Source organism: Pristiophorus japonicus, chromosome 11, assembly GCF_044704955.1.
Source record: "Pristiophorus japonicus isolate sPriJap1 chromosome 11, sPriJap1.hap1, whole genome shotgun sequence".
Lineage (NCBI taxonomy): Eukaryota > Metazoa > Chordata > Chondrichthyes > Pristiophoridae > Pristiophorus > Pristiophorus japonicus.
The window spans coordinates 219,503,239-219,521,574 of record NC_091987.1 but is presented as its reverse complement, the minus strand read 5'-3'; the positions used below and the strand labels follow the sequence as shown (position 1 = coordinate 219,521,574).

General features: G+C 54.4%; 1 protein-coding gene across 18 annotated transcripts in view; it reads right to left on the bottom strand.

Moving 5' to 3' along the window:
• The window catches only part of LOC139276493 (uncharacterized), a 97,394-nt gene extending 80,985 nt beyond the window's left edge, over positions 1-16,409 (bottom strand). For 10 of the 18 annotated variants that reach the window (XM_070894591.1, XM_070894601.1, XM_070894600.1 and 7 more), the window contains exons 1-4: positions 14,045-16,178; positions 11,481-11,621; positions 8,839-8,940; positions 2,486-2,612 (exon numbers count right to left, since the gene is read on the bottom strand). In XM_070894591.1, coding sequence (XP_070750692.1) covers positions 2,486-2,612; positions 8,839-8,940; positions 11,481-11,621; positions 14,045-14,091 — 417 coding nt within the window. In that variant the 5' untranslated portion in view covers positions 14,092-16,178. The other 8 variants (XM_070894588.1, XM_070894587.1, XM_070894582.1 and 5 more) reach the window with 8 other exon arrangements.
• Between the last annotated feature and the right edge of the window lie 1,927 nt (positions 16,410-18,336).

Below are 18,336 nucleotides of genomic sequence, written 5' to 3'. Positions count from 1 at the left end.
TGAGAGAGGATTAATTAGCAATCTCGTTGTGCGAGGCCCCTTGGGGAAGAGTGACCATAATATGGTGGAATTCTGCATTGGGATGGAGAATGAAACAGTTAATTCAGAGACCATGGTCCAGAACTTAAAGAAGGCTAACTTTGAAGGTATGAGGCGTGAATTGGCTGGGATGAATTGGCGAATGATACTTAAGGGGTTGACTGTGGATGGGCAATGGCAGACATTTAGAGACCGCATGGATGAACTACAACAATTGTACATTCCTGTCTGGCATAAAAATAAAAAAGGGAAGGTGGCTCAACCGTGGCTATCAAGGGAAATCAGGGATAGTATTAAAGCCAAGGAAGTGGCATACAAATTGGCCAGAAATAGCAGCGAACCTGGGGACTGGGAGAAATTTAGAACTCAGCAGAGGAGGACAAAGGGTTTGATTAGGGCAGGGAAAATGGAGTATGAGAAGAAGCTTGCAGGGAACATTAAGACGGATTGCAAAAGTTTCTATAGATATGTAAAGAGAAAAAGGTTAGTAAAGACAAACGTAGGTCCCCTGCAGTCAGAATCAGGGGAAATCATAATGGGGAACAAAGAAATGGCGGACCAATTGAACAAGTACTTTCGTTCGGTATTCACGAAGGAGGACACAAACAACCTTCCGGTTATAAAAGGGGTCGGGGGGTCTAGTAAGGAGCAGGAACTGAGGGAAATCCTTATTCGCCGGGAAATTGTGTTGGGGAAATTGATGGGATTGAAAGCCGATAAATCCCCAGGGCCTGATGGACTGCATCCCAGAGTACTTAAGGAGGTGGCCTTGGAAATAGTGGATGCATTGACAGTCATTTTCCAACATTCCATTGACTCTGGATCAGTTCCTATAGAGTGGAGCGTAGCCAATGTAACCCCACTTTTTAAAAAAGGAGGGAGAGAGAAAACAGGGAATTAAAGACCGGTCAGCCTGACATCGGTAGTGGGTAAAATGATGGAATCAATTATTAAGGATGTCATAGCAGTGCATTTGGAAAGAGGTGACATGATAGGTCCAAGTCAGCATGGATTTGTGAAAGGGAAATCATGCTTGACAAATCTTCTGGAATTTTTTGAGGATGTTTCCAGTAGAGTGGACAAGGGAGAACCAGTTGATGTGGTATATTTGGACTTTCAGAAGGCGTTTGACAAGGTCCCACACAAGAGATTGATGTGCAAAGTTAGAGCACATGGAATTGGGGGTAGTGTACTGACATGGATTGAGAACTGGTTGTCAGACAGGAAGCAAAGAGTAGGAGTAAATGGGTACTTTTCAGAATGGCAGGCAGTGACTAGTGGGGTACCGCAAGGTTCTGTGCTGGGGCCCCAGCTGTTTACACTGTACATTAATGATTTAGATGAGGGGATTAAATGTAGTATCTCCAAATTTGCGGATGACACTAAGTTGGGTGGCAGTGTGAGTTGCGAGGAGGATGCTGTGAGGCTGCAGAGTGACTTGGATAGGTTAGGTGAGTGGGCAAATGCATGGCAGATGAAGTATAATGTGGATAAATGTGAGGTTATCCACTTTGGTGGTAAAAACAGAGAGACAGACTATTATCTGAATGGTGACAGATTAGGAAAAGGGGAGGTGCAAAGAGACCTGGGTGTCATGGTACATCAGTCATTGAAGGTTGGCATGCAGGTGCAGCAGGCGGTTAAGAAAGCAAATGGCATGTTGGCCTTCATAGCAAGGGGATTTGAGTACAGGGGCAGGGAGGTGTTGCTACAGTTGTACAGGGCCTTGGTGAGGCCACACCTGGAGTATTGTGTAGTTTTGGTCTCCTAACCTGAGGAAGGACATTCTTGCTATCGAGGGAGTGCAGCGAAGGTTCACCAGACTGATTCCCGGGATGGCGGGACTGACATATCAAGAAAGACTGGATCAACTGGGCTTGTATTCACTGGAGTTCAGAAGAATGAGAGGGGACCTCATAGAAACATTTAAAATTCTGACAGGGTTAGACAGGTTAGATGCAGGAAGAATGTTCCCAATGTTGGGGAAGTCCAGAATCAGAGGTCACAGTCTAAGGATAAGGGGTAAGCCATTTAGGACCGAGATGCGGAGGAACTTCTTCACCCAGAGAGTGGTGAACCTGTGGAATTCTCTACCACAGAAAGTTGTTGAGGCCAATTCACTAAATATATTCAAAAAGGAGTTAGATGAGGTCCTTACTACTAGGGGGATCAAGGGGTATGGCGAGAAAGCAGGAATGGGGTACTGAAGTTGAATGTTCAGCCATGAACTCATTGAATGGCGGTGCAGGCTAGAAGGGCCGAATGGCCTACTCCTGCACCTATTTTCTATGTTTCTATGTTTCTATACCCCAGCACAGAGAGCACAAAAAGGAACAAAAGTCTTTGGAAGAGAAAAGGAGAACATGGAAAGAAAAAAAATAGTCTCTGAAAAAACAACAAACAACAGAATGTTTTCCTCAAGCATAGATAGAAGAATATTACGCACCTTCCTGTGGTGGAGTCCTACCTGTAGAGGGAGATCTGCGGGGCGACTCACGTCAGTGTTGCAACGTTCTAGATGACCGATTGGCTGCTGAAAGCTGCAGTTTGCTGACTTCCTCAGAGCCCCCTCTCTGATCGAACAGGAGATTCACAGAAAACTAATCACTGGCACGGCATAGAACAGCATCACCAAGACAAGGCAATGTCGCAGAGTCATTCTTCACCGATATAAACTGCCTCTAAAGCCCTGACCAATATTCCTCTCACCCAATGCCCCCAAACAGCAGATTGGACCCTCAATCACTCAATGCTGTCTGTAGGAGCTCAAACTGGCTGCCACGTTTCGTACATGACAACAACTGCTGCACTTCAAAGTTAGTCTCTGCATGTCACGCACCTTAAACCTTTATAAATATTATATGGGAAGAGAGGCAGCCATGCTGCTGCTGTTAGGTACAGGGAAAAGAAAAATCTGAATATTAAGCCACTCGTGGCAGCGTGCTTTCCTATGTGCAACATGAAAGAAATGTTTTTTTATTAAGCAAGAGCTTGCATTTATATAGCACCTATCACATCCACTCAAAATCCAGAGTTATCACAACCTATGAATTACTTTTGAGGTGCAGCCAATGTGGGTAAATGTGGCAGCCAATTTATGCAGAGAAAGCTCTCACAAGCGGCACATGAAATGAATAGCCAGTTAATCTGGTTTTGGGCAGTGATAGAAATATTCAATCCCTGTGATCTTCTTTGAATAGTTATATGAGAATTTTAACAACAACCTGAACCACTGAAACATGCAGACGGGGCCTCGGGTTATTCTGAAGGACGGCACTTCCGATAGTGCAGGGCTAGATTCAGCCTAGAGGATGCAGTCAAATCCTGCAGTGGACTTCAATATGTTCGTTTGTAATGAAGAACTTGCATTTATATAGCCTCTTTCACAACCTTAGGACGACCTAGAGTACTTCACAGCCAATGAAGTACTTTTGAAGTCCAGTCACAATTGTGATGTAGGAAACGTAGCAGCCAATTTACGCAAACAGTATTTGGTGTTGTTTGAATAAATATTTAACATCTCATGAGAAAATCAGCACCTCCAAATATGCAGCACTCCCTCAATCCTGCACTAAAGTTCCAACCTGGATACAGTGCCCGAGTTGTGCAGTGCGGCTCAAAGCTACAATCTTCTGCCTCACAAACAAAAGGACCATCAGAGAATGTTTCTTTCACTTCAAACACAGAGAATATACCCCAGGGTCTGGCCAATATAAATAGGAAAAAAATCTTCAAATGTTAAAAATCCAAAATAGAAACAGAAAATACTGGAAACGCGGAACCTGAAAGAGAGGCCAATGCTTTGGGTTAGGTTGTTTGTCAGAAGCCCAGAGCGCCTGTGTTCGCAGTCAATGCAAGCTGCTTGTCAGTGATGCTGAACCATTCGGCAATTTGGGAGTTTATTTTTACAAAAATGATGAATGAATTAAATTCAGTTTAATGTAGTGGCTGGTATGAGACACATGACTGAAGAATAATAACCTTCTCTGATCCCGAGACTAAATGCACAATTGATGAAATATTGCACAAAGCTCTAAAGGCTGGACACAAGGAGATGCTGTAGCCTCTCAAGCAGCTAGTGGGGATCTAATAGCCTGGAGTTCTACAAAACACCTTCAGTGTCGATGTACTGCGCTCTGTCCCAGGAACAGTCCATGCGTTCAATGATTACCAGTGCTGGATAAGTAAGCGTGGAGTAGCTGTTGCTCTCTGTGAGTGACAGCTTTGCTCGGTGTCATTTCAGGAGTCCGGCGGGGACTTCCTACAATGAATATAAGCAGATAATACTGGGAATACACAGCAGGCACGACAGTAACCGAAGGAGAAAGGGCAAGTTTCAACAAGGGTGAAGCTCGCCGCCCAGCGCCCAGCGCTAACCGCCCAGCGCTAACCGCCCAGCGCTCACCGCCCAGCGCTCACCGCTCACCGCCCAGCGCTCACCGCCCACCGCCCAGCGCTCACCGCTCACCGCCCAGCGCTCACCGCTCACCGCCCAGCGCTCACCGCCCAGCGCTCACCGCTCACCGCCCACCGCCCACCGCCCAGCGCTCACCGCCCAGCGCTCACCGCCCAGCGCTAACCGCTCACCGCCCAGCGCTAACCGCTCACCGCCCAGCGCTAACCGCTCACCGCCCAGCGCTCACCGCCCACCGCCCAGCGCTCACCGCCCAGCGCTAACCGCTCACCGCCCAGCGCTAACCGCTCACCGCCCAGCGCTAACCGCCCAGCACTAACCGCTCACCGCCCAGCGCTCACCGCCCAGCGCTAACCGCTCACCGCCCAGCGCTAACCGCTCACCGCCCAGCGCTAACCGCCCAGCGCTAACCGCTCACCGCCCAGCGCTCACCGCCCAGCGCTAACCGCTCACCGCCCAGCGCTAACCGCTCACCGCCCAGCGCTCACCGCTCACCGCCCAGCGCTCACCACCCAGCGCTAACCGCTCACCGCCCAGCGCTCACCGCTCACCGCCCAGCGCTAACCGCCCAGCGCTAACCGGCCAGCGCTAACTGCTCACCGCCCAGCGCTCACCGCCCAGCGCTCACCGCCCAGCGCTCACCGCTCACCGCTCAGCGCTCACCGCCCAGCGCTCACCGCCCAGCGCTCACCGCTCACCGCCCAGCGCTAACCGCCCAGCGCTCACCGCCCAGCGCTAACCGCCCAGCGCTAACCGCCCAGCGCTCACCGCTCACCGCCCAGCGCTCACCGCTCACCGCCCAGCGCTCACCGCTCACCGCCCAGCGCTCACCGCCCAGCGCTAACCGCTCACCGCCCAGCGCTCACCGCCCAGCGCTAACCGGCCAGCGGTAACCGGCCAGCGCTAACCGCTCACCGCTAACCGCCCAGCGCTAACCGGCCAGCGCTAACCGCTCACCGCCCAGCGCTAACCGCTCACCGCCCAGCGCTCACCGCCCAGCGCTAACTGCCCAGCGCTAACTGCCCAGCGCTAACCGCCCAGCGCTCACCGCCCAGCGCTAACTGCCCAGCGCTAACTGCCCAGCGCTAACCGCCCAGCGCTCACCGCCCAGCGCTAACTGCCCAGCGCTAACCGCCCAGCGCTCACCGCCCAGCGCTCACCGCCCAGCGCTAACTGCCCAGCGCTAACTGCCCAGCGCTAACCGCCCAGCGCTCACCGCCCAGCGCTAACTGCCCAGCGCTAACTGCCCAGCGCTCACCGCCCAGCGCTCACCGCCCAGCGCTAACTGCCCAGCGCTAACCGCCCAGCGCTAACTGCCCAGCGCTAACCGCCCAGCGCTAACCGCCCAGCGCTCACCGCCCAGCGCTAACCGCCCAGCGCTAACCGCCCAGCGCTCACCGCTCACCGCCCAGCGCTAACCGCCCAGCGCTAACCGCTCACCGCCCAGCGCTAACTGCCCACCGCTCACCGCCCAGCGCTCACCGCTCACCGCCCAGCGCTCACCGCCCAGCGCTCAATGCCCAGCGCTCACCGCTCACCGCCCAGCGCTCACTGCCCAGCGCTCACTGCCCAGCGCTCACCGCTCACCGCCCAGCGCTCACAGCCCAGCGCTCACCGCCCAGCGCTCACTGCCCAGCGCTCACCGCCCACCGCCCAGCGCTCACAGCCCAGCGCCCACCGCCCAGCGCTCACCGCCCAGCGCTCACCGCCCAGCGCTCACCGTTCACCGCCCAGCGCCCACCACCCACCGCTCACCGCCCAGCGCTCACCGCCCAGCGCTGACTGCCCAGCGCTCAACGCCCACCGCTCAACGCCCAGCGCTCAACGCCCACCGCTCACCGCCCAGCGCTCACCGCCCACCGCTCACCGCCCAGCGCTCACTGCCCAGCGCTCAACGCCCACCGCTCACCGCCCAGCGCTCAACGCCCAGCGCTCAACGCCCACCGCCCACCGCTCAACGCCCACCGCTCAACGCTCACCGCCCAGCGCTAACTGCCCAGCGCTAACTGCCCAGCGCTCAACGCCCAGCGCTCAACGCCCACCGCCCAGCGCTAACCGCCCAGCGCTCACCGCCCAGCGCTCACCGCCCAGCGCTCACCGCCCAGCGCTCACCGCCCAGCGCTAACCGCCCAGCGCTAACCACCCAGCGCTCAACGCCCAGCGCTCACCGCCCAGCGCTAACCGCCCAGCGCTAACCGCCCAGCGCTCAACGCCCAGCGCTCACCGCCCAGCGCTAACCGCCCAGCGCTAACTGCCCAGCGCTCAACGCCCAGCGCTAACTGCCCAGCGCTAACTGCCCAGCGCTCACGCTCACCGCCCAGCGCTCACCGCCCAGCGCTCACCGCCCAGCGCTCACCGCCCAGCGCTCACCGCCCGCGCTCACCGCCCACGCTCACCGCCCACCGCTCACCGCCCAGCGCTCAACGCCCAGCGCTCACCGCCCAGCGCTAACTGCCCAGCGCTAACTGCCCAGCGCTCACCGCCCAGCGCTAACCGCCCAGCGCTCACCGCCCAGTGCTCACCGCCCAGCGCTAACTGCCCAGCGCTCACCGCCCAGTGCTCACCGCCCAGCGCTCACCGCCCAGCGCTCACCGCCCAGCGCTAACTGCCCAGCGCTCACCGCTCACCGCCCAGCGCTCACCGCCCAGCGCTCACCGCCCAGCGCTAACTGCCCAGCGCTCACCGCTCACCGCCCAGCGCTCACCGCCCAGCGCTCACCGCCCAGCGCTCACCGCCCAGCTCCCAGCGCTCACCGCCCAGCGCTAACTGCCCAGCGCTCACCGCTCACCGCCCAGCGCTCACCGCTCACCGCCCAGCGCCCACGCTCACCGCCCAGCGCTCACCGCCCAGCGCTGACTGCCCACCGCTCACCGCCCAGCGCTCACCGCCCAGCGCTCACCGCCCAGCGCTCACCGCTCACCGCCCAGCGCCCACGCTCACCGCCCAGCGCTCACCGCCCAGCGCTCACCACTCACCGCTCACCGCCCACGCTCACCGCCCAGCGCTCACCGCCCAGCGCTGACTGCCCAGCGCTCACCGCCCAGCGCTCACCGCCCAGCGCTCACCGCCCAGCGCTAACTGCCCAGCGCTCACCGCCCAGCGCTAACTGCCCAGCGCTCACCGCCCACGCTCACCGCCCAGCGCTCACCGCCCAGCGCTAACTGCCCAGCGCTCACCGCCCACCGCTCACCGCCCAGCGCTCAACGCCCAGCGCTAACTGCCCAGCGCTCACCGCCCAGCGCTAACTGCCCAGCGCTCAACGCCCAGCGCTCACCGCCCAGCGCTCACCGCCCAGCGCTAACTGCCCAGCGCTCACCGCCCAGCGCTAACTGCCCAGCGCTCAACGCCCAGCGCTCAACGCCCAGCGCTCACCGCCCACGCTCACCGCCCAGCGCTCACCGCCCACGCTCACCACCCAGCGCTAACCGCCCAGCGCTCACCGCTCACCGCCCAGCGCTCACCGCCCACGCTCACCGCCCACCGCCCAGCGCTCACCGCCCAGCGCTCACCGTCCAGCGCTCACCGCCCAGCGCTCACCGCCCAGCGCTCACCGCCCAGCGCTGACTGCCCAGCGCTCACCGCCCAGGCTCACCGCCCAGCGCTCACCGCCCACGCTCACCACCCAGCGCTAACCGCCCAGCGCTCACCGCTCACCGCCCAGCGCTCACCGCCCACGCTCACCGCCCACCGCCCAGCGCTCACCGCCCAGCGCTCACCGTCCAGCGCTCACCGCCCAGCGCTCACCGCCCAGCGCTCACCGCCCAGCGCTGACTGCCCAGCGCTCACCGCCCAGGCTCACCGCCCAGCGCTCACCGCCCAGCGCTGACCGCCCAGCGCTCACCGTCCAGCGCTCACCGCCCAGCGCTCACCGTCCAGCGCTCACCGCCCAGCGCTCACCGCCCAGCGCTCACCGCCCACGCTCACCGCCCACGCTCACCGCCCACGCTCACCGCCCAGCGCTCACCGTCCAGCGCCCACCGCCCAGCGCTGACTGCCCACGCTATCCTGCTGTGTATTTTCAGTACTTCCTATTTTTATTTCAGCATTTGCAAGTTTTCTTTTACTATCAAATAAAAAACCTGAGCACCCAGTAACGTTATCGGAATCGGACTGTGTGATTCAGATTAAATCTTGCCCTGGGCATTGTGAACTTCCTGGTTAGTCTTAGCTGCAGCAGTAACCACTCCCCCGCCTCAAGGCCAGGCTGGGAGCTACATGAACTGACCACTAGGAGGTGCCTGCAAGCAACCCCGGGGTCCCTGAGGGAGGAATTCTCCCTTTAAAGGGGGTTCTCATGGTGAAACTCCTTTTGTTTAAAACCTTATCATAATGTGGTATTATATTAATATATTCACTGTATTTTCTCTATTATTTATTTCCCTTACCTGCTACTGGCCTTTTCAGTGATCAGTGGAGAAACCACTACCCGGAGACCCCGTCTCAGATCGGCGGAGGGTGTGTTGGGAACTCCATCAGGTATAAGCAGCCTAGGAGAGCAGGGTAGGGCAGAGCAGGAAATTATCACCCAGCTAATTACAGAAAGACAAGAGAGAATATACTACATTAATATAGCCCAATTAACAGTCATCTCATTCGCCCCGTGTATTCTCCCACTGTCCCTCGGGTCAATAATCCCTTCAAATAAAACCTTCCCGCTGCTCTGAACTATTCAATGAAGACAGTAATGGGGTGTCTCGTTTACACCCGTCAATAAACATTGGGACTATACATAAACGCCGTTTTGCTGCTGGAGGTCCATAAGAACATAAGAATTAGGAGCAGGAGTCGGCCATTCGGCCCCTCGAGCCTGCTCCGCCAATCAGTGAGATTGTGGCTGACCTTCGACCTCAACTCCACTTTCCTGCACTGTCCCCATATCCCTCGATTCCCTTAATATCCAAAAATCTATCTATCTCTGTCTTGAATATACCTAAAGACTGAGCCTCCACAGCCCTCTGGGCAGAGAATTCCAAAAATTCACAACACTCTGGGTGAAGAAATTTCTTCTTATCTCCGTCTTAAATGGCCGACCCCTTATTCTGAGACTGTGACCCCTGGTTCTAGACTCCCCAGCCTGGGGGAAACATCCTCCCTGCATCTACCCTGTCAGGCCCTGTAAGAATTGTGTATGTTTCAATGAGATCACCTCTCATTCTTCTAAACTCTAGATAATATAGGCCTAGTCTACTCAATCTCTCCTCATAGGACAATGCACCATCCCAGGAATCAGTCTGGTGAACCTTCGTTGCACTCCCTCTATGGCAAGTATATCCTTCCTCAGGTAAGGAGACCGACACTGTACACAGTACTCCAGGTGTGGTCTCACCAGGGCCCGATATAATTGCTGTACGATGTCTTTACTCTGATACTCAAATCCTCCTGTAATAAAGACCAACATACCATTTGCTTTCCTAATTACTTGCTGTACCTGCATGTTAACTTTCAGTGATTGGTGTACAAGGACACCCAGATCCCCCTGAACACCAACATTTCCCAATCTCTCACCGTTTAAAAATACTCTGCTTTTCTATTTTTCCTCCCAAAGTGGATAACTTCACATTTCTCCACATTATATTCCATTTGCCATGTTCTTGCCCACTCACTGAGCCTGTCTCTATCCCCTTGAAGCCTCTTTGCATCCTCCTCACAACTTACATTCCCACCTAGCTTTGTACCATCAGCAAACTTGGATATATTACATTTGGTTCCCTCATCCAAATAATCATCCAGATATAGATTGTGAATAGCTGGGGCCCAAACACCGATCCTTGCGGCACCCCACTAGTTACAGTCTGCCAACCCCAAAATTACCTGTTTATTCCTACTTTCTATTTTCTGTCCGTTAACCAATCCTCAATCCATGCTCGCATATTACCCCCAATCCCATGAGCACTAATTTTGCTCAATAACATCTTGTGTGACACGTTATCGAATGCCTTCTGAAAATCCAAATACACACATCCACTGGTCCCCTGATATCTACTCTGCTAGTTACAACCTCAAAAGACTCGAACAGATTTGTCAAACATAATTTCCCTTTCAGAAATCCGTGTTGACTCTGCCCAATCCTATTATTCTGTTCTAAGTGCCCTGTAACCACCTCCTGAAAAATAGATTCTAGTATTTTCCCTACTATTGATGTAAGGCTAACTGGTCTGTAGATCCCCTTTTTCTCTCTCCCTCCTTTCTTAAATAGCGGGGCGGGGAGGGTGAGTAGGAGAGGGAGAGGCAGGGTGGGCAGGACTGTGGGGCCGAGCGGGAGGGGAGGGGAGGGCAGGGCAGGGCTGGGCTGTAGATAGGGACTGAGCAGGAAGGTCGGGGCAGGAGGTCTGTCAAAACTTCATTCACAAGCTTCTTAAAATTTCTAACACCCTTCATTTGTGCTGGCTCCGAGTTGGCTATTCTGCACATTTACCACCCTGAGACGGGCGGAATTCTGTCCTATTTGTGCATCTTCCTTTATTCATCGGAGCGTGAATCCATATCCATATCCCCCTGCCCTGGAGCTCGGGTCTCGGAGGGGCTATTGCAGATCCACCAGGATCATACGGGGGCGAAAAGGGTTAACCTATGTGGACAGATTGCATAAACTTGGTGAGTATTACTGATGTTAGAAGATTAAGGGTGATCTAATTGAGTTGTTTAAATGAGTTGATAAAGTGGATCGAGAGAAACTATTCCCACTGGTGGGAGGAGCCCAGAACAAGGGGCACAACGTTAAAGTTAGAGCCCGGTCGTTCAGGGGTGATGTCAGGAAGCACTTCTTCACACAAAGGGTCGTGGGAATCTGGAATTCTCTCCCCTAAAACTGTTGAGTCTGGGGATCAATTGAAAATTTCAAAACTGAGATTAATAGATTTTTGTTGGGTAAGGGCATCAAAAAATATGGAGCTAACGCAGGTAAATGGGGTTGAGGTACAGAGCAGCCGCAATCGATTAGAATGGGGGAACAGACATGAGGGGCTGAATGACATCCTTCTGTTCCTAACCTCCTATATTCCACAGGAAATCTTAGAAATAAGCTTACCTGGGCAGGTAGGATGGGGAGTGCACCTTCCGCCTGTTACGCTGACTGGATGAATGGGCACATAGATGAGCATCACTATCCTCCAGGTTATCCCATCCCGCACGTGAAACAAGGCCAAGCTGCTGTCGAACACGATTTAAACTGCAGAGAAATATGCAATGTGTTCAGAGACTGCCACAGCATTGCTGCCATGTGACCCTGACTTGGTGTCAGCTGTGGCTCAGAGCGCGCACTCTCACCTCACAGTCAGACAGTTGTGAGTTTGGGACCCATTCCACAGACTTCAGCCCATAATCTAGGCCAGCACCGCACTATCGGAGGGGCAGTACTGAGGGAGTGCCGCACTGTCGGAGGGGCAGTACTGAGGGAGGGCCGCACTGTCGGAGGGGCAGTACTGAGGGAGTGCCGCACTGTCGGAGGGGCAGTACTGAGGGAGTGCCGCACTGTCGGAGGGGCAGTACTGAGGGAGTGCCGCACTGTCGGAGGGGCAGTACTGAGGGAGCGCCGCACTGTCGGAGGGGCAGTACTGAGGGAGCGCCGCACTGTCAGAGGGGCAGTACTGAGGGAGCGCCGCACTGTCGGAGGGACAGTACTGAGGGAGCGCCGCACTGTCGGAGGGGCAGTACTGAGGGAGGGCCGCACTGTCGGAGGGGCAGTACTGAGGGAGGGCCGCACTGTCGGAGGGGCAGTACTGAGGGAGGGCTGCACTGTCGGAGGTGCCGTCTTTCGAAAAAGACTTAAAATCAAGGTCCCATCTGCCCTCTCAGGTGGGCATAAAAGATCCCATCTGGTCATTATCACACTGGGGTTTGTGCCCGCTGAACGCTAATTGGCTGCCGCGTTTCCTGCAGGGACTACATTTATATAGCGCCTGTCATGAGCTCAGGCTGTCCCATAGCACTAATGACAGGTGCTATATAAATGCAAGTCTTTCTTTCTAACATAAGTCAATGAGTTGCCACAAACAACATCTTCAATTAATAATATTGTTCATTTTTGGTGGGTGAAAATGCAATGGGAAAGGAAAGTCAATGTTAAGATCAAAAGGAAGAGAATATTGTGAAGTCAGAGGGTCCTACAGAGTTACAGACAATAGCTTCCCAACGGGTCTGCCAACACATTTAATGGATTCATTGCAAAGTACAGGAGTCCAGAGAAGCCCTTAGCACTGCAGGATCCGTCACTCCAGCCGTCGACAAACAGCAAGTGAGCCGAGAGGCTTTATCCGATGTGCTCCACTAATATGGTGATCTACCCGCTTCTCTCTTGCTTTTACCAGGTGTGAGCCTGTGCTGGTTTGAGGTTTAGTTGCAAGATGGAAGAGTGGTATTGATGCGAAGTTTGGTAATGTGCAACTTCTGCAGGAAGCTGTACATCTGCCAGTCAGCTGCATCAGGACAGCAGGAGAGTAAAGAGAAGCATTCAGGAAGGAAAGGACAAAACTGACAGAGCCTCTGAGACAGAGTTGGGTTAAAAGCTGCAAGCACCCACTAAACATTGACCTCGATTTCCATAGCATGACTTAAAGAACTGGTCTCCAACCAATTGCAAATATTTCATTTATCAGTTAACACTGTGAATGGACGACATCTAGAGGTGCCAAAGATATCTCCCTTTCTTTCTCTTTCTTGTTGTTTTGATATCAGATTGTGCAGGTGAGGGATTTCAGTTCTGGGGTACACTGTATCCCACTTCTCGCATCCTGTGTCCGAGCCAAGGCTACGCACATCATCGACAGTGCGGCTGAAATGCAGGGCAGAGTTCCTGCTTCACTGTCTCAGCAATACGGCGTAACTATCCTGGGTGGGTTAGATGGAAGAGGACGACACAGGAGGGTTTCACCCCATCGTGCAATAGTGATGGGGAGGGCAAGTGCGGCTGTGAACCGCTCAGTTCCAGTCACGTGCTGATGGAACCCAGAAGAAGCAACACCACATTAAATGTGAGTGGTGGTTGTAATAACCCTTGGATGGTGCAGTGAATTAGTTTGTAATAACCCTTGGATGGTGCAGTGAATTAGTTTGTAATAACCCTTGGATGGTGCAGTGAATTAGTTTGTAATAACCCTTGGATGGTGCAGTGAATTAGTTTGTAATAACCCTTCGATGATGCAGTGAATTAGTTTGTAATAACCCTTGGATGGTGCAGTGAATTAGTTTGTAATAACCCTTGGATGGTGCAGTGAATTAGTTTGTAATAACCCTTGGATGGTGCAGTGAATTAGTTTGTAACAACCCTTGGATGGTGCAGTGAATTAGTTTGTAATAACCCTTGGATGGTGCAGTGAATTAGTTTGTAATAACCCTTGGATGGTGCAGTGAATTAGTTTGTAACAACCCTTGGATGGTGCAGTGAATTAGTTTGTAATAACCCTTGGATGGTGCAGTGAATTAGTTTGTAATAACCCTTGGATGGTGCAGTGAATTAGTTTGTAATAACCCTTGGATGGTGCAGTGAATTAGTTTGTAATAACCCTTGGATGGTGCAGTGAATTAGTTTGTAATAACCCTTAGATGGTGCAGTGAATTAGTTTACAAGCTGCGAGCACTGCACTTTTTCCCTACCTCTCCTGTAGCTCACTCCAGTTTTTCTCAGTTTTATAAGATGCCATGAGTCACGGTTTCAAACCTAGTCAGAACAAATATCAGATTAACTAAAATCAATTCACCACGCAGCATAAATTAATTCTCGGGACATGGGCATCACTCGCAAGGCCGGCATTTATTGCCCATCCCTAATTGCCCCTTGAGAAGGTGGTGGTGAGCCGCCTTCTTGAACCGCTGCAGTCCGTGTGGTGAAGGTGCTCCCACAGTGCTGTTAGGGAGGGAGTTCCAGGATTTTGACCCAGCAATGATGAAGTGGTTTTCATGTGGAGCAATTTAGGGGGCCCACTTGGTCCCTTTAACAGACTGCACACGTCATTCAACATTCCGCGCATTTGCTGCACAAGACCTGCAGAGCACTGTGTGGCCATGTAGTTTAAAGGGAACGTTGGCTGGGAGTGTGTAATAAAGGGTTACGGTACAACAATAATAATTTGCATTTATATGGTGCCTTTAACAAGGTGCTTCACAGGAGCATAATCAGGTACATTATCCCACTTTGTCCTCTCTGCAGTTTTTGCCATGGGTAACCATACCATGTTCCTCCAATACCTCCACTGCTCGGTGGGACCGCCCTAGCTTGGCTCCAGTCTTAACGATCCAATCGTTGCTGTAGCTAATCCAGCAAGAGTTCTTGTTCCAGCCCTCCAGAGTACCATTCTATCCCTGGCCTCTTCCTTTTCCTCATCTACATACTGGCCCTTGGCGACATTATCCACAGACATGGGGTCAGCTTCCATCTCTGATGCTCAGCACCACCTCTCTCAACTCCTCCTGTGTCTCTGTGCTGTCAAATTGCTTGTCTGACATCCAGTCTTGGATAAGCTGCAATTTGCTGCAGCTAAACATTGGGAAGACCAAAGCGAATGTCTTCGGCTCCTGTACGCTTGTCAGCAACTCAATCCCCTTCCCTGGCCAGTTTCTCAGGTTGCATTGGACTGTTCTCGACCTCCGCATCCTATGTGATCCTGAGCTGATGTTCTGACAGCATATCCTTTCCATCACCGAGACTGCCAGTTCCACCTCCGTGATATCGCCCACCTCTGCACCAGCTTCAGCCAATCTGCACTGATACTCTCATTCAAGTTGTTGTCGCTTCCGCGTTACTATTCCAACGCTCTCCTGGCCGGTCTCCTATCCTCAACTCAACCCTCTAAACTTCAGCTCATCCTGCACCAAGTCCTGGCCACCCATCAGCCCAGTCGTTGATTCCTAGTTCCCCAGCCTTCAAATTTAACATTTTCATCCTCCTATTTAAATTCCTTCATGACTTCACCCCTCCCTATTCCCTGGACCTTTCACTTCTCTGACCAGACGACTGCTCGATCGCCCACCGCTGGGGGCTGTGCCTTCAGCTGTCCAGATCCAACTCGGGAATTCTCTACCAAACCGCTCCCTCCTCCTTTAAAACCCAACCCTTTGTCCAAGATTGCAGCCACTGCTCCCAATATCCCCTTCTGTGGCTCAGGAAGTCCATGGTCTTTTGATTACCCCTGTGTGAAACAGCATTACCGGTGCTATATAATAAACAGCAGGGCTGGCTGTGCTGGCTCTGGACACCAGCCCCAAGCTGGCAGTGTCTTTTGTTTCACGTTAACAAGGAAGCACCGTCTTTAGCTAATTATCTTAAAGCTGTTTCTCCATCCACTCTTCAAATACCCGCGCTATTCTCAACATTCAAACCTCAACATGATCACAATGCTGTGTGTGGGGGCTTGCTGTGCGGGCCTCCTTCAGCTACCTGGGCCCCAGGCCCCGGGCCTCCTTCAGCTACCTGGGCCCCAGGCCCCGGGCCTCCTTCAGCTGCCTGGGCCCCAGGCTTCCTTCAGCTACCTGGGCCCCAGGCTCCGGGCCCCCTTCAGCTACCTGGGCCCCAGGCTCCGGGCCCCCTTCAGCTACCTGGGCCCCAGGCTCCGGGCCTCCGAAAGGTTTGATTGTGAGGCGCTCTGGGCCGTCCCGAGGATGTGAGCGGCGCTATAGAAATGCAAGTCTTTCGCGTCGGCTGAGCGGCCCGTGCGGGGGGAGCGCGGCACCGTAGCCCGGCCTGGGGAGCGGGGGGAGCGGGGGGAGCCCCCTGCCCCGTGCCCCGGCCCCGCCCCCGCTCACCGCTCGCAGCCGCGGCCCAGCGCCGCTCCGTTACCCCGGCAACGTGCGGCCTAGGCCAGGCTCCCGGCCGCAGCCTGAGCTCCGGTGGCTCAGCTCCCTCTGTCTCCGGGGCGACCTTTCAGCCGCTTTTTGTGGCACTGCTCCTGCTCCATCCCAGCAACAAGAAGCTGCATTTATATAGCGCCGGTAACGTGGTGAGCCGCCCCCAGCGCTGCGGCACTCGGGGCCACCTCACACCCAGCGCAGGGGGGGGGGGGGCAAAGCTTGTTTTAAAGGGGGGTGGGTTTAAGGAGCGAGGCGGAGAGCTTTAGGGAGGGAGTCCCAGATCCCGGAGCCTGGGGCCCAGGTAGCTGAAGGAAGCCCGGAGCATGGGGCCCAGGCAGCAGAAGGAAGCCCGGAGCCTGGGGCCCAGGTAGCTGAAGGAAGCCCGGAGCCTGGGGCCCAGGTAGCTGAAGGAGGCCCGGAGCCTGGGGCCCAGGTAGCTGAAGGAAGCCCGGAGCCTGGGGCCCAGGCAGCAGAAGGCCCGGCCTCCGATGGTGGAGCGATTATAATCAGGGATGGTCAGGGGGGCAGGGTTAGAGGAGCGCAGACATCCCCGGGGGGTGTGGGACAGGAGGGGGTTACTGAGATAGGGAGGGGCGAGGGCCATGGAGGGGGTTACAGAGATAGGGAGGGGCGAGGGCCATGGAGGGGGTTACAGAGATAGGGAGGGGCGAGGCCCTGGAGGGGGTTACAGAGATAGGGAGGGGCGAGGGCCATGGAGGGATTTGAAAACAAGGATGAGAATTTTGAAATCGAGGCATTGTTTAACCGTGAGCCAATGTAGGTCAGTGAGCACAGGGGGTGATGGGTGAGTGGGACTGGGTGTGAGTTAGGACACGGGTCAGTGAGCACAGCGGGTGATGGGTGAGTGGGACTGGGTGTGAGTTAGGACACGGGGCAGAGGGGGTGATGGGTGAGTGGGACTGGGTGTGAGTTAGGACACGGGGCAGTGAGCACAGGGGGTGATGGGTGAGTGGGACTGGGTGTGAGTTAGGACACGGGGCAGTGAGCACAGGGGGTGATGGGTGAACGGGACTTGGTGCGGGTTAGTACACGGGCTGCTGAGTTTTGGATGAAAAAATTAATTGCCCCTTTCTGCCGGCCCTGTGTGCCAGGCTCATCTGTTTGTGGGTCTCAAGGTTGCCAATCCTCCAGAATAGTCCTGGAGCTAAAGATTAATCAATCTCCTGCGCACTGCTGCCAGCAAAAGCTCCGCTGGGCGGGCCACATTGTCCCCATGCCAGACATGAGACTCCCAAAGCAAGCGCTCTACTCTGAACTCCTTCACGGTAAAGGTGGGCAGAGGAAATGTTACAAGGACACCCTCAAAGCCTCCCTGATAAAGTGCAACATCCCCACCGACACCTGGGAGTCCCTGGCCAAAGACCACCCTCAGTGGAGGAAGTGCATCCGGGAGGGTGCTGAGCACCTCAAGTCTCGTCACCGAGAGCATGCAGAGAACAAGCACAGCCAGCGGAAGGAGCGTGCGGCAAACTAGTCCCACCCACCCTTTCCCTCAACCACTGTCTGTCCCACCTGTGACAGGGACTGTGGCTCTCGTATTGGGCTGTTCAGTCACCTAAGGAATCATTTTAAGAGTGGAAACAAGTCTTCCTCGATTCCGAGGGACTGCCTATGATGATGATGATGATGATGATGGGAGTAAAAGCATTGGGGCATTAAAAATTCTATTTCTCCCCATTTTCTGTGATGACTTTATTAGTATTAATCGTGTTGGAGATAGGAAAGATGGCTGTTTGAGCAATTGCAGGCGGGAGGCCATGTGATGAAACCTCCAGGAATATGACCAGCCACAGTTGGCAATCTTACTGTGTGCCCTCCAGAAAAAATAATCCACCTTATCAAATATGCAATATCTTCCGGTCCTGTGGGTATGGAATCCCTTTATTTTCTTCCCCGCTCCCCTATTTTTCCTCCTACCAGCAGCTGAGAACAAGTGACCAGTTTTTGGGTGTCTTGACATTACTTCTCCCACTACATATAGGCCAGGATAGTCAAGGGGCTATAGGGGGGAGGAACTTAACACAATCACAATCACTAAGGATAATGGGACTAAAGGCAGATAAATCCTCTGGACCCGATGG